This window comes from Melanaphis sacchari, unplaced genomic scaffold (genome assembly GCF_002803265.2).
Source record: "Melanaphis sacchari strain LSU unplaced genomic scaffold, SCAv2.0 Contig65_pilon_pilon, whole genome shotgun sequence".
Classification (NCBI taxonomy): Eukaryota; Metazoa; Arthropoda; class Insecta; order Hemiptera; family Aphididae; genus Melanaphis; species Melanaphis sacchari.
Window position 1 is genome coordinate 1,473,793 of NW_020271469.1, and position 16,796 is coordinate 1,490,588.

Sequence of the window (16,796 nt, forward strand, 5' to 3'; positions counted from 1 at the left end):
ATATCTAATAATGTGAATAAAATAATCTTCACCATATACACATAAGTATGATGTGTGTGTGTGTGTGTTTGTTAAATGTTAATACACTTTCGACAATGTGCGGACACGATAATTATCGTAAGGCGGCAAGCTGTCAATCCAGCACAAGGCCAAGTTATCTCGTTTTGAATGATTGTATGGTCCATATAATAATCCAGGTGATAAAAAAAATGCATGGGTTTATTGACCTGAAAACTTCGCAACAATGCCGTACGGTACATTTTGTCCGATAACGTTTTTTTCGTTTTAAAAATTGATCTACATTTTCCACAGTGTTATCCTTGAAAATCGATAATATTTTATTAAAAAAAAAAAAACTCGATAACCATACACTAATGCAATATGATGGCAATTACTATGGAACAATATCCAGCCCGTGGGCTACCACCATATTATGCTGTTGCCAAAATTTCGTAATTCGTGTTCAAAGTTAACCGATCGTCCACAACGATTATCTACTAATCACAATTATTATTATATATTTATATGACGAGTGTTGTAAAGTAAGTTAAAATTTGTAGGTACACAAAGCATAGCTGTCTTATAGCTATTTACGAATATACATTGGTAGATAAATTCAAATAGAATAGAAAAATTAAAATAATATTCCAACTGATTATAAAAAATTAAGAAAATATTCAGTAAAAAAATATTTCAGTAAATATTAAGTGTTAACACTTTAAATATGTAGTATTATTTTGTTTAATAACTATTTAATTAAGTGGTTTATTTTAAATGATTTTATTTGTAAACAATGTTTATACAAAAAACAGTGTCTAAAATAGAAATATCAAAAAAAATAAATATTTTATGTGAGTAAAAATGTGTAAATATTATAGGTACATCAAAATAAAGCTATAAATTTAAACGTCAGTGAACACTACTATAAAGCAATGAATTATTGATATGAATCTACAAAACTAGTTTTTGAGAAATGCAATAGTGTTTGAAAAGTAAATTTACATGTAGGATCACTGTTGCTGTTTACCTTCTAAAATTTTAAGTAAAAGTTCATAAAAATCATTAATAATTACCTTGTGATTACATAATGATCGGAAATATTAAAAATTAAAATTAATATTGTCAATATAACTTATTTTTCTAAAGAATTCTTACATTGCAACAATATAATAAGTCCCACTTATTTTATGTCATTTAAAAATAAAATATATTAATTCCTATCCTAATTTTTTATGAATAGTTATGTTTTTTTAGTTTGTCTTTATACTTAATATTTTTACAATAGCTTATTTTTTGCTCATTTCTTTCTTAATATTTATAAATTTCCTGAGGCGAAAAAATGAATTTGGAAATAAACATATTTAATTTACTAATATAATAGTATATAATCAAACTGAATAATTTTCTCGGCGTTATGCTATCCATGGTAAATATTCTGAATATTTTATTAAATATACAAAAATTAATTAATGTGTATATTGTAATACATACTTGCAATAATACTTGCAACAAATATACACCGAATACACTGACTGAAATACACATGGTAATATCATTATCACATTTGCACTGAATAACAATAATCAGTGAAATATAAATATAACTCGGTGTAAATTTCCACGTGTGAATGCCAGACAAAAATTCAACCACTTCATTCTATCTAGTCGTCTGGGTTAAAAAATGTTAAAAAATTAGTATTAATAATAACTATACCTATAATTTTCAAATGATCATTGCCGCCGCGATCCATATTTTATAAACCTATTCATCTCATAGATATATTATCCGATGTACGTACACAAAATTAAGTAACTTAAAGAAAACTCGTTTGAATTTCAATTTATTTGAATATAAATTTTCAAAAAGTTATCTTCTTAACAATATAAAGAAAAAAGAAACATTTTTATTCAAAAAAATAGAAGTTGGTAAATCGCCACAGGATACTCCCACTTATACGTTGTAATAAATCTAAGTATTTAAAAATATAGTCTAAAAAATAATACAATTCTAATAAATTCGTCAAATTCACTAAAAAAAAAAAAAAAACATGAGGGTAAATTTACTTAAAAGTTATCCTGTATGCATAGACATAATAACATTATCGCGAACCCCGATGACCGTCTAAACGAACTTTCTGTTAAATCCTGATCAGGTCATACATCGCACATGTATACTTAAGTGGGTGGGCAGTATTCGCGAAGCTGGATGTTCGGCCGGCGCAAAGACGAAGTGGATTTCATTTTTCTTCTTTTTTTTTACGCTCGTCCTTGGCGTTATCGCCGCCGTCGTTATCGTCAATGTTCACTGTTCAGGCATGTCGCCACGGTGAACCTTTCTACGCAAAACCCGGCAAAGTGAACACCACCGCAACCAATATAATGTTATGATATTGTACAGGTATATTACAGCAACGCCGTTGGTCGTTATGCGATTATTAATTATTATAATTATTACGAGTTTCTGATCGTCGTCGTTGACGCTTGACACGGTTGCGACGGCGGTGCAAATAATAACAGTATAATAACAATAATTATCATTGTTATTAACCGATCGATTGTATTTGAAAAACGAAATAATTATTATAATAATAATATGTAACAATAAAACCCGAGAGGTTACCACGCGCGCGTTGTATTGCACGACAATCGTGTATGACTATAAAGCCCGGCGCAAAAGAGGCGGAACAACCCCGCCGGGAACACGCGCCACGCCGATTCAATCGAGACACAGGTGCAGGATTTCGCGAAACGCGATCGATCGTAAATCATATAAATATAATACATGCATACACATTACACACACACAACACGCACATATATACGGAGTGATCTATTTAACATTAAATACTCATTTTTAAAGAAAACACTTATGTTTTTGAAAATATTTGTTTTATATAATTTTAAGCCGTTAGAAAACACTATATTTATTGTTATTATTCTTCAAGTTTTTAACTCTTAAATGACAACAGATATTTTTAATTTTATATTCTTAAGCAGAATATTATTTGGAGTATTTCGATTTATAAAAATCAAAGTTTGGACAAGTAGCTTATTAGTTATGGATTAGATGAACGGAAAAGTGTACCAAACTATTTAGGGGTACTCTTATACTGTACTCTACTCCACTCTTCTCAGCCCTTTTTTAAATACTAAGAAATCATAAACTACTCTTTCAAAATGTTAATGCATCAAAGCAAGTGCTACGAAAAAATATTTAGTTTTAAAATGAGGAATTAAAAGTACAACGTTGTCACTTGTTGTTAAGAAAAAATAAAACATAACGATAAAAAATATATCCTATTTTTACAAAAAATGTTGTTTTATAACCAGTTAAGAATTCAGATTGTGTATTGAATTTTTTTTTTTTAACGTTAATAGATAATTAATAATATTGGAAATAATGAATATCCTACGTTAAATGGATCACCCAATAAATTATAATATGAACTATCCTTTCTTGTGAGCATATAAATTATGAACTAACGTAGTCAATACATGGAATCAGTACGCACAGCAGTACACGTATAATATACTTGTCGATACCTCCCTATGTGCATATTTTAATAACTTTATGTCGGCCCACGTCGATCTTTTTAATGTTATTGTAATCCTTATATCTTCTCGCAAAAACTCGATATTAGTCCAAGGTCACTGAAGAACAGAAATATTTTGTGGTACCTTTAAAATGTAATTCACGCTGTATGTTAGGTGTGATCCAACTATATCTGTATATAGGTACGGTATATGATACGGGTGGTTTTTATCGGACAACTACAGACGGCTATGCAACTTATCGCGTCTAATACGCTATAAATTGCCGATTTTATGATTGTTATCGACAGTACCACTATAATACATATTATAAATGAATCATGTGTACTGATCATATGTATAGCTACGTACACGCGCCGCGTATCATAGGCGGCACATCGAATCGCATCGATTAAAATTGTAATTATTATTATTATTATTATTATTATTATTATTATTGTTATCACATTGGATTGCGGCACCTTTGAATTGCGACAATTTTGTCTTATCGTACGGAAATCTCAAACAGTGACATTGCAACAGTGTACACGCCCATTTCACCGTGAGGTCACAACTAATGAGAGATGTTATAAATACGAGAAAACTAATTTTTCACACTGCATAATATCTATCTGCCAGGCGAGAATTTATTTTAACTACCAATTTGTTGACTACATAATCGTTATAACATACTATTATCAAGAAAAAATAAAAATAAAACTATAATAAGATACAACCGGTATAATTAATCATACGTGTATGACCCATATTGATTTGTTTATACGATAAGCTGTAATGTCAGTGATGATATTTTATGCATTTATTCGTACTACTATTTATTTATTTATTTTTTTTTTTTTTTAACTCTCGATTGAAAACTAAGTGGAATAATTAAATATTTCGTGTATAAGCTACATTAAATAAAATTAAAAAAAATATGAAAATTACAATAAAAATTATTTTTATTTATATTTATGTAATTTATTTCATTAAAAACTAATTTATATTAAGTTTATCTCCTAAAATTAAATCGTATAAAATAACTGTATGAATAAATTATGACGCTGATATAAAGCAATATTTAAAACGTTTATAAGCTTATTAGTTGTTACAAAGAAAATAATTATTTTAATATCAAAAATATTTAAATTTTATCAATGTATTACTCAAACATAATATCATAATAAAATAAACGTATTTTCTATTTGGTTAAAAATTTTAAGCATAGTGTATCAACTTTACTAAATGGTTCTCATACTTCTAAAACTATATAAATACAAGTGTGTATATGTATTATACAAAGATTACTTCAATATTCGAATGGGTCTACGACAGAAGATCGAAAGCAAAAGAGCGAACTCAAATGCGTAGATGCAAAAAATAGAAAAATAAATAAGTGAATAAAAATATTAGCGAAACATATAGAGTAAAAAAATATAATATTTTAATTAAAATTAAGTACAAAACTAATACATTTATATGTGTATAAAATATAGTTAAAATAAAATTAATACTATTTATTATACTTTTAATGAAAAATTATACGCAATATATTTTAAATACCTATTGAATTGTCGATGTATTATAATTGTGAACAATATCTTCTAATTTATTCGCAGAATCATTATATTTATTTTTTTTTACCATGAGTTTTTAATTTATATTTATTTGAAAATTGGCGTAAATCGTCATGTATTTAAGGATTAGGTGAAACTAAGCAATTTCTTTGTCTAGTTTTTTGAATTGTACATTTCAAATGTGCGATATGTGGTAGTGCACAAAAAACAATTGGAGTTACAGAAGATAATGACTCACTTATTATATATATCTAAGATTATCTTAAGTTTCAATGACATGCTTTTTAATATTTTCGACCACTAAATGCGCTTTATTTTAAATTGTGTATATCCGCAACATAGATATGATCAGAAGGGTCTTTAATAATTTCTTCATATTATTTAATATTTAAACGCCTATTATGTACATAGTTTATCTATAGATGTATCGCTAGTATTCAACATCTTTATGTATTTTTTCTTTATGGTATAAGAAACTATTTAACTTTAGCAAACGTTTTCCTTTCTGTGATTGAATATACTACATTTTAATTTACACATATTAAAGCGATAACGATAAGTCAATATAGGTTAGGTACATAATACAAAAACGCTGTCGGACGACTAAAATGACAAATTAAATTTGGAAAAAGACTGTTAGACTAAATTATCATAAACGTAATCTTATCGAATTCTAAAATATTTCACTGTAGTTTCACATAATTTGTACACAGTCAGTATAAAATATTTAAAAACAAAAACGTAAATGATGGATTTTCGTTTATATTTTTATTTACTCATTTTGTTTTTCCTCTTTTTTATTCATGCATTTATGTTTGCTCTTTTTCTTTCGTTCTATTGTTATTCAAAATATTAATATTTTAAAATGGCATGGTAATAACAAAAAACATAAAAATATACTTAAATCTAATCAAAAATAATGTTTGTATAAAAATAAGTGTATACCTAATATAATCAATCGATTATCGATAAACTTGGAATTCTGTTAATATTGTATATTGTCTTTGAAATAAACGAAACCTAAGAAAGTTGAGGTTTTAAAATTTTAAGGCCGATTATAAAACCTTCATCTGAGATAGTATTGTCTTCTACAAAATGTAAATGAAATATTGCGTCATACACCTTTTGCCATCATTTATAAATAGGTATTCAATATTCATAAAAAAAATTGAGCCATCACTGCGATTATAAATTATCAAAAAGTTTCTTAAAATTTAAAATATATCTATCATTGTGCAATGTAATATTAAACTTAAAATACAAAATACCAGATATTTACTACTTATTATTTTTATTATAAAAGGCAGTTAAATTATAAAATTGTTTCAACATCATAATATACTCGTACAAACAAACATATTTCATAAAAAGATATTTATTTTATTATATTATTAATAATTTGAGTATTTTTTATCAATCATAAATTACCTTCTTTCACGAACATTTTTACTTCCGTAAATTATTTCCTTTGATATTTTTATAAAACATCCAACCTTCGTAGACTTTACAATTATGAAATATAATAAGTTATTATAACTTTACTATACTATAGGTTATAGACACATGATAACATTTTTAAAAAAATAGCGGACTTTGGTTTGTAATAATAATAATAATAATAATTGTCGGTCACCTACTCACCTACAAACGGTCGTGCCTGATAGATATTTATCAGTTATCCTAGAAAGTATTTGCCTATAGATCGAAGCGTTATTATCGGCGAACTTAAATATTATACTGTATATTGGATAGGTATATTATATATATTATACGACTCGCTATAACTATATACTGGATCATTCACGTTGCACCAATGGCCAATAATATTATGATTTGTTACTATTATTATTTTTTTTTGCTAATTTTCATTGTTTAATAAATATAACAAGCAATAATTCACAAAACGAATATAATATAAATCATTAAAATACATTTCTACTGTCGAACACAGCGAGCACGTCACGAAATCATTTCGAAACACTGATCCCGTCGTAATAATCTCATTATTACTGCTGAACGAGGTTAATAATAATTTACAGTTTCGCGGGCTCAAGAATTACAACAACGGACAGTGGAGAAGTTATAATTGTTTTCGTATTTTTTTCGTTCCCCCTGTTTTAAAGAAGGTTCATTGCGTCACGACGAATGACGATAACATTATTATAATATTAATGTGCCTATATCATAGTGATTTACGAGTTTATGACGAACTTTCAAAGTCGTGTTATCATATTAGACTTTAGCTTCAACAGTTTAACTTCATATAACAATATGTTCAGTTTAAAATTTACTCCGAAAAAAGTAAATATCACAACTAGGTACTTAAACACATCATTTAATATCAACAGCCGCACATTTAGAATAATATAATTTGTCTCCGCGGCAGTGACCATATTAGCACGTCACCTTTCTGTTTTGTTGACCTTGGTATAATATTCGAATGCAATATCCTATCGTGTAATATTATTCAAACGAGTTTTATTATTATTATTATTATTATTATTAGTATTTACTCATCTTGTACGTCCTTAGTATTTATGTACATCTTCTCACATTGTTATTCTATGCAAAACATGACATATGAATGTGTATACATATATATACTTTTTTCCCAGTGACCGTCCTAATATAACCATTTCATACTTCGGTCACGTACATTGACACTCTCTATTTTTTCGTATACACTGTCCCCGCAATATTATAACAGTGTATTTTATGAGTACAATATAATAGCATATACTTTATTTGGATACAGAATACTATTATATAGAAAGTATCCATTTGCTATAATAAACTTTACGATAGTATATTGTTAAATTATCTAATCGCAAAGTAAATATACTAACACTTAATGCATACTTGGTCGTTACAAAAACATAAAAATATTACTAATTTACAAACGTAGGTATAAAATAATAAATTATTTGAAAACTAAAATCACAAAAATACACAGTACTATAATATAATCATGATTAATATCTAGTCCCATGTTTTTAGTTGTTTTTTTTATACCTAATAATGTCAAATATATTTTTATTTCAATATGGCTTTATTTGATAACTAACTATTTCCTTACTGCCCTTAATCTTAAAATGGACGATGTAAAGTAAATGTGTTCATAAAAATTGTAATTAATTTATTAAGTTAATTGATTTTTGACTTGAACAGGTGACGGAACTTAGTGGGAATAAAAATTACCGTTTGATTTGATATTTTTTTTTATTTTTTATTATAGATATATACTTTCCATTTCACTGATAAAAGCAATTGTGGCTTAATGTTTATTGTGTTTGTTATAAATAATAATACCTGAGTATTATGTGCATATTGCATGATGTATATTAAATTCAATAAATCGGTCATTATAATGTGTGAGGTCATTATAACGAGGAACAGGAAGATAATATTATATATATTATTTTCTTCTATCACTTCTATCATTTATAGAACTACGAGTATTGCACACCATTAGGTTTTAATGGGTAACAGTATTTGGTTGTGTATACAAAAAGCACCAGTATATCCCTTCTATTAAAAAAAAAAATTTCAGTTTGATTAATTATACTTAAAAACTCACGATTGAGATCTGATTACTACTGCAGACTGCAGAGGACAATATTACCTAATGGATGTCTGACGCATAATGGTTTGATTTTTATTTTCCATTCTCTCACTCCCGTAGATTGGTTCGTATTTAAAATTATACAAGTATAACTAACCCGACAGAATAAGTAACGTATTAGCAAATAAAAGACAAATAGGTCGCAGGATATGAGTACGAGGAGTGTCATAACGAAAAGAGTGCAATGCCTCCATAACTCATCGATAATTACTTGCCAACACGTCAGTTCCGAAAAAAAATCATCTACGTAATCATTTACCTATAATAGCAAATAAAAAAGTTCACAGTATATCAATATTAATTGATTCGAAATTAAAAAATACTCTTAACCCCCCCCCTTGTGGATTTTTTGTATTAATTTTTTAAATATAATACACTTTTAAATTTAGATATAAGATTTCTTTGATATTTAATTCATAAAAATATTTAATGAAAGTTTAGTTTCAAAACTGTAAGTACCAAATACTGTACAATTACTACAATTATTATTTTTTTAAATTTTGTGTTTAAGATAATTACGATAATTAATATTATATAATTAGAAATCAATTTTGTCAGTCAATTATCACAATAGACTTGCGTGCGATAGTGTACGCATGTTTTGTAAGAACAAATTATAGTTTTCCTACAGTGTCGTTGTAATTTTATTTTATTTTTTTATCGAAAATCCAAGGTTCTCCTCTTATTATCGTCCTCGACAAATAATTTTACTTCCCCAATGATTGATTATAAGAAATTGTAATATAAACTGTTTTTTTTTTTTTTTTAAGTAGGTAGTTAAAGTTATTAGATCTGGGTCATTGATGTAAATAAATACGTTTTTATAATTGAACCTAAATTTAGCTTTGATGGCTATATTATAATAAACTATAACCTTTTCAATCACTCAAGAAATTGCAATGTTCAATCATACATATTATTTTTCTTACTTAAACAAAATGCAACTTAAAAAATAGTTATTAGTATTATTGCATACAATAAAATTAATACAACACTGCGAGATTAAACAATATACACGTAGCTATTATATTCATGTAAAATATTATATGTAGGATTTATCTGCACTGTATCTTATATCTTGCAAAATCAAACCAAAATCCAAAATATAATAATAAGGTACGTATAATTATTAAACATATCCCAATTATATACATATATTATACCAAATAATTTTTTATCGATCTCTCGGAACAACATACCGTTTAGACTCTAATTATATTTTTATAATTTATGACGTTCAATGGATAACTATGGATTACCTACTATAAAAAACGCCAATAATTTCCTCTTCAAAATTATTTTTAACAAACAATACTTCGTACGATTTCTAAACATCTTCAACTATAAATTGGTCAATAATTATAAGCCATTCCAAGATAAAAAAAAAAAGTCTACTACTCTACACATCAATCGTATCTATGTTATAATAATATATTATTATGAATACTTATATTATAATGATATTATATTACACACACGTTACGCATTCAACAGTCCGTTACATAGTTTGATAATAAATATATAAAAATACATACATGCTGCACACTCCTAAACCATAATCTATATAATATATATTAACTGATAAAGTATACACACAGCATTATAGTGTGAATGATATTGTATTATGTAAATCATTCGGTATATCTTATGATGATAATATGATATCTATTATCGCGTGTGCACTATTAATCGGCACTCTTCCCGAGCGCGCCATCGGGTCTCTCTTTTAATCGTCGAGGTGACTTGTCAGACAACTACACTGAGAAATATTACAATATCAACGTCGATTAATAACAGACGCGCGCCCGGCACGCACTTCGCGCACACACACCAGTATTTGATGTTCGTACATACATAATATATTATCGTTATTTATACAACATATTATATTACTCTATATTATCGTCGTTACAACCCAGTACTAATAATACTCATACCTACTCCTGCAGTGTATAATATTATTATGAATATGCAAACACAGTTAGATTTCGACTCAAGACATAGCGTGCGCAACGCTTGGCAATATGGATCAAGGCGAAAGGGCCGGAATGGAACGTATTTTACGTATTTTGTACGCCATAATATTATTATAGGCAGTATGAGGGGCACACCGCGAGCGCATTTAATGTAATATTATATAATATTATAATACAACTTCGTCTCTGTCGCGCGTGGATTCAAGCCGTCGCTGTGATTTATTATGTTTTAATAACGACCCGACGTAAAACACGGTTCTCCGATGACCCGATTGAACCCGTGCCAACGGTGTGCGCGTTATATGTACCGTCAAAGAGCATATGTTTTGCAAAAACTGGACAGACAGGTAGACGCCAACAGCGATGCCGACGCCGACGCCGCCGCCACGTTACGAATGTTACGATTCCCGCCACCGCGCACTCTTCAGTCATCAATATCAGGTACCCCGTCGTCTTCGTCGTCTACCGGTATACCTACATCGTATTATTATTATATTTGTATCATGATGTACTGATATACATAATAATACGATATCGTATTAATTTCACGATGTCATAACCGTTTATAAACAGTCCATACATTTTTCCGGTTTATGATATTATAGTATTTTTTATTCAGTATACTATTATAGCAGTATAGCATGTATCGCTGTTGGAACTTAACGCTGGCTCGTTACTTTGTTTTAGGACCACGCTCTCAAAAAGTAATACGGATATAATCTGCTCTTGCACAACACGCACACACCAAACACCGCACCAAATGGTCAGAATTCCGATAAGATTCCGGTCGAAAAACGTAACCTAACCCGGAATTAATTTACCCGGTTTAATAAGTATAATCTATAATAGGATAATAGTACTCTTATAAACGCTCTACATAGAAAGTAAAATTTACTAGTTTTAAATTTACTACTGATTTTTATACCTATACTCTAAAGTTAGAATAAATGATACAATTTTCACAATTTTTAATTCATTATAAAAATTAATGTAGAAAATTTAGTCAACACTCCATTTAAAAAGAAGAATCGAAAGAAATATTTAAGTTCAATAAATAATTCCACAACCGTAAAAATTTGTGTAGGATACAAGATATCCATTTGTTTTTATTTATTACTAAATTAATATTTGAGGAGGCCCAGTTAATCTAGAAATTGGCATTTGGTTAATACAATTTTCTAATTTATCACTTGGCTTTCACCAACAATCGGGCTAATGTAATAAAAATAAAATTAAAATGTACGTATTACATGTGTATCATCTTGTTTTACCATTTTCTCATTCACCATATAATACACGGTAACCGGTTAAACTGGTCGTAGAGAGAAGTTAGATACATTTAAAAAAAAATTTTGGGAAAATGACTAATGACCCCGGCAGCAGAGGTATCAAAACGAGATGTAATTTATTAAATTTGTATCATTACAATTTATTGTATTGCGTGTTAGCCACACATCAAATATTTAATACAACATATTATTTAGTTTGATAATGATTTCAGCCTATATTATTATTATTAATAGGTAAGTAAGTTCAATAGTTCAAAATAATTTAATACCGTTTGATTTATCAATTATTATTATTGATTATCTATATAACTGGTAATATTATATCGTATATTATACTACACTTAGAATCGCAATAATCTTCATTTTTTACATTCCATATACCTATGGAAAAATTTGTATGTTTACTTGCTACTGTAGTAAAAGAAAAATAATAGTAAACACAGCAAGAATTTTTTCTTTAAACATAAGTCACTATGAATATCTAAAACCTGAAATTAAAGACCAAAAAAATTTCCTTGGGGCATTATAAATTAAATTTAAAAAAAAAAACAACATTTATGAAAAAAATTTACAATTTATCAAACAAAACCTTCATAGCTATACCTAACAACTATATTTATGGGTTTCTTATTAAGCCAATAATGATTTTTCATACATCCATATGAATAACAAAAGAGAGTCAAACTGTTGATTTAAAAGTTCAGTTGATGTAAGATAATTAAGGAAATAATTCATGCCCGGTGGGCGTACTTTAATTAACACAGGTGGCATTTAAAACTAGAAGGGAACAATGATCAACAAGCTAATAGTGAAAGGTTAAATATATTTAATTTTTAAAAGTGTTTTTGAAATGAATTTTCGAAATCATAAACGTATTCATTGGATTTGACAAATTGTTAATAGCTTCTACATAACCATGCGATTACTATCATTCCATAAAAATTAAATAATATAACAATACATATGTACATATTATGTTGGTATATACATGATGATAATTAAATTTACACGCATACCTATTATACTATAAATACACAGATTCGAGTAGTTTATTCAACTAATATTATACTCTAATTTATATTCTAGTTACGTAATCGTATTAGTTAAAATCCAAATTCCAAATAATCTATCAAGGCATATATATTTTACACTAAAATAACAAACAAACAAAATCGTTTTTAAAAGCTATTCATTGAACAACTATTATTATTTATTACGGATAATTAGGTCCAGGTAGTTGATATACAATAACACAGTGCTTACACTGATCGAATGCTTAAAAAAAATAAATCCCTTAGCGATTCTAGTGAAATGAATAAAATATCATGGGTTTTGCGCCGACAAAAAAATGCCCTACGTCTTTGGCTAAAAGGTTCTAAAATGATCGCTGGTTTGTTATCCAATGAAATGATGAAACTTGCAACCATATGGCTTTGCACAAATCATTAAAATATTCTATAGAATGGATCAGCCGTTATATTAGTACGTCACTTAATAGTAACACACAGTTACCGTGTGTCAAATGAATATCTGTTTTCAGAAACCAGTTGAGTTAAAGGATTATGCCACTACATCATTGTGATTTGTGATTATAAAAAAATATGTTTAAAATTTATTTTCAATTTTATCTTCGTGTTTGTATGGCTTATGTTTTAGTACGACTTTGACTGGTATTTTAAACTTTACATCATATTACCGTTAAATATACACTAGAAATTACTGTAGTATTCTTTTATAGATGAGAAAAACGAGTAAAGTATTTATGGTTTATGTGTACGCTTGTAATATTTCTTGTTTTAATTTATATATATATATATATATATATATATATATATCATCGGAACTTGTAAATAATATTTATTGGAACGTAGTGTTAAAATAAAAATACGAACGCCACTAAATGAAACATAAAATAAATTGTTAAAAAAATAAACTAAACCAGTTAATAAAATGAATATAGGTAGTATTTATTTATAAATAGGATGTTTCATCATTATACGTTTAATCAGTAAATCTTTAAACTAAGACTTGTAGTTTTGAGTAAAAAGTTATCAATTATCAATAAAAAATTTATAATTTATAATAAACTTATTGGTTTAGTTACCTTAATTTTATTTGTTCAATATTAACAATAAATTCACTTCGACAGACATAAAAACTTGAAACAACATAGAATTTTAAATCCAAAAAACATTATATACTTAAACTTCTTTTTGATAAACTAATGTATTAGTATATATATAATATATATATATGTGTGTGTGTGTGTGTGTGTGTGTGTATAAATATGAATTCTGTTTTGCTGATAAAAAAAATAAAATATTTACTGTGTTACTTTGACCATAATAATTGATTAAGAAAATGCATAAAATATGTCAGAAATATTAAAATTTTCTGTATAGGTATAATTTTTTATTATATAAATTAAAATAATAAAACATTGTATTTAATTTATATAAATAAAATTAAATAAACTAAATCTCTATTATTTTTTTATTTATAAAAATGACTTTATAATATACTGAAGATTATTATATATAATATAATGAAGTTTAAATATACCTATGTATTTATCAATTACATTTTAGTTATTACTTATTATAGTTTATTATCAAATTATGATTTATGAATTAACTACTATATACCTCTAACGTCAACATTTCATTATAAATTTAATATAACCTGATATTACTTCAAATGTTTTTAATTTTATAAGCTATACTGTATAATATACGTCTTTGGTATGTATGAGCTGAATAGTATAAAAACATTGAAGGAAATTTCAAAGTTATACGATTCATTTGAAAAGTTTCAAAAAACAAACAATAATATGTTTATAATCTTAGTACCTACGTAAAATCAAAATTATGACATGTGCACAGTGCACACATTATTCGGATATCGTAACTTTTGCGAAATGTACATGCGTTGCGCCAATATAGTAGCAATATACAAGTATATATTGTCCACATTACTCGATACTATAGAGCAGTGATCTTCAAACTATGGGTCGTGACCCAATTTTTTGTCACGTAACTTTAAGATTGGGTCTATAAGATTGATTTTTTTTTAAATTTAAAAAAATCCCTATTTATTTATATTATATTATATTATGTATGACACATAAAAAAATAAAATATTACTTATTAAGAATTAAGCAATAGAGTATAAACATTAAGCAATTTGAACCTTTTTTTGGTTAATAAAACTGACATGGATCCCAAAAAATGTAATGATAAGAAAATTGGATCACGAGTCAAAATGTTTGAAGACCACTGCTATAGAGTATAAACGCAAAATAGGTCATTATATTGTTTAGTCTATAATACTAGGGAATATTTTTGTATAGAACAATAATTCAGGACTCTTATAGTTTTATCCTAAATATTGTACAGACATTTTTTTTTTAACACAAATACTTGTGAGCGAGTGTGTGTACGCGCGTTAAAGTTTCTAATCGCGACTCAACAGACTAGTGTCGCATAGTGAACACTATTAATAATTATAACCTATATGTTATTGAAACATAACTGACTCACCTGGCTCTGAGTCGTTCAGATCTCGTCTGATTCCGGGAGGCAGTATGGTTAGAAGCCGAGCTGCTGGTCGAAAACGACGTAAACCCGGCAGCAGCAGCTGCGGCGGCGTTGGCAGCCGACGCTACAGCCGCGGTCGACGTGGACGTGGTGGTCGTTGTGGTCGTCATCGTCGGCAACGACGCCACCGACGCTGGGAAAACGACTCCGCCGGCTAAAGTTCTATTGGCGGCCGAGCCGCCGGCGACTACACCACCGGACCGGACGTGCACAGTCACCGGTAACGGACCGGAAGTACGAACCGCCCTGTAACCAGACGCGGCCGGAACGACAGTCAGCAACGAACATGCGGCAGTGAACAGCAGTGCCGTGGTCATCGCGTTCATCGTCGTCGTCGGTAGTGTTTGCGGTATTAATGATGGTATTGCAGGGACAGTTGGTGGCGATCACCCAGAGTCCTAGGCGGATGCGTCGCCTGACGCATACATGTTGATAAAAAACCACGCGAAAAAATGCAAACCGATTATAACCCGGGCGACGAATACGAGGAAATAATAATTTTTCGAAACGGGATACTGACGGGGAAAAAAAAAAACTCGAATTCCCGCTGGCCGAGTAAAACGACGACGACGAGCGAATTGAACGACAATCACGAAAAACGAACGAAACTCGAAAAATTCCAAAAACCTAATTTTTATTTGTTAATATTTGTCAATATCGCGTAGATGTAATACTTTATAATAATATTTTATTCACAGTCGCGTATCATTATCTTATTACAGCACTATACGTTATCGGCGCACGATAACACGCGGCGGCGGATCGATGATAAGTGGCCGGTGTGCGTTTGTTCGCGAGCGTGCAGTGTTATTGGTGTATGTATGTGCGTGTATGTGTGTGGACTTGCAATGTGTGTGCGCGCGCGCGCGTGTGTATATGTGTGTGTGTGTGTGTGTGTGTGTGTGTGTGTGTGCGGTCGTGTATTTTTTGCGTGCATGTGGATATTGTGTATGACGATTGTCCGGCGTGCGACTGACGGGTGCCCTCACGCGCGGACCGCACGCACACACGCGCCCGGGCCGCCGACTATAAGCGCGCCGCCAGTGGATACGGTTTTACTTTCACTGTGCGTCAAATATTATCGTGGTGGTGTGTGTGTGTGTGTGTGTGTGTGTGTGTGTGTGTGTGTGTGTGTGTGTGTGTGTGTGTGTGTGTGTGTGTGTGTGTGTGTGTGTGTGTGTGTGTGTGTGTGTGTGTGTGTGTGTG

At 29.1% G+C, this 16,796-nt stretch overlaps 1 protein-coding gene across 1 annotated transcript in view; it reads right to left on the reverse strand.

The window, feature by feature from the left end:
• Positions 1–16,567, reverse strand: part of LOC112600567 — an 89,583-nt gene extending 73,016 nt beyond the window's left edge. The window contains exon 1 of the mRNA XM_025347830.1: positions 15,534–16,567. Coding sequence (XP_025203615.1) covers positions 15,534–15,916 — 383 coding nt within the window. The 5' untranslated portion in view covers positions 15,917–16,567. The remainder of the gene's footprint in view (positions 1–15,533) is intronic.
• Between the last annotated feature and the right edge of the window lie 229 nt (positions 16,568–16,796).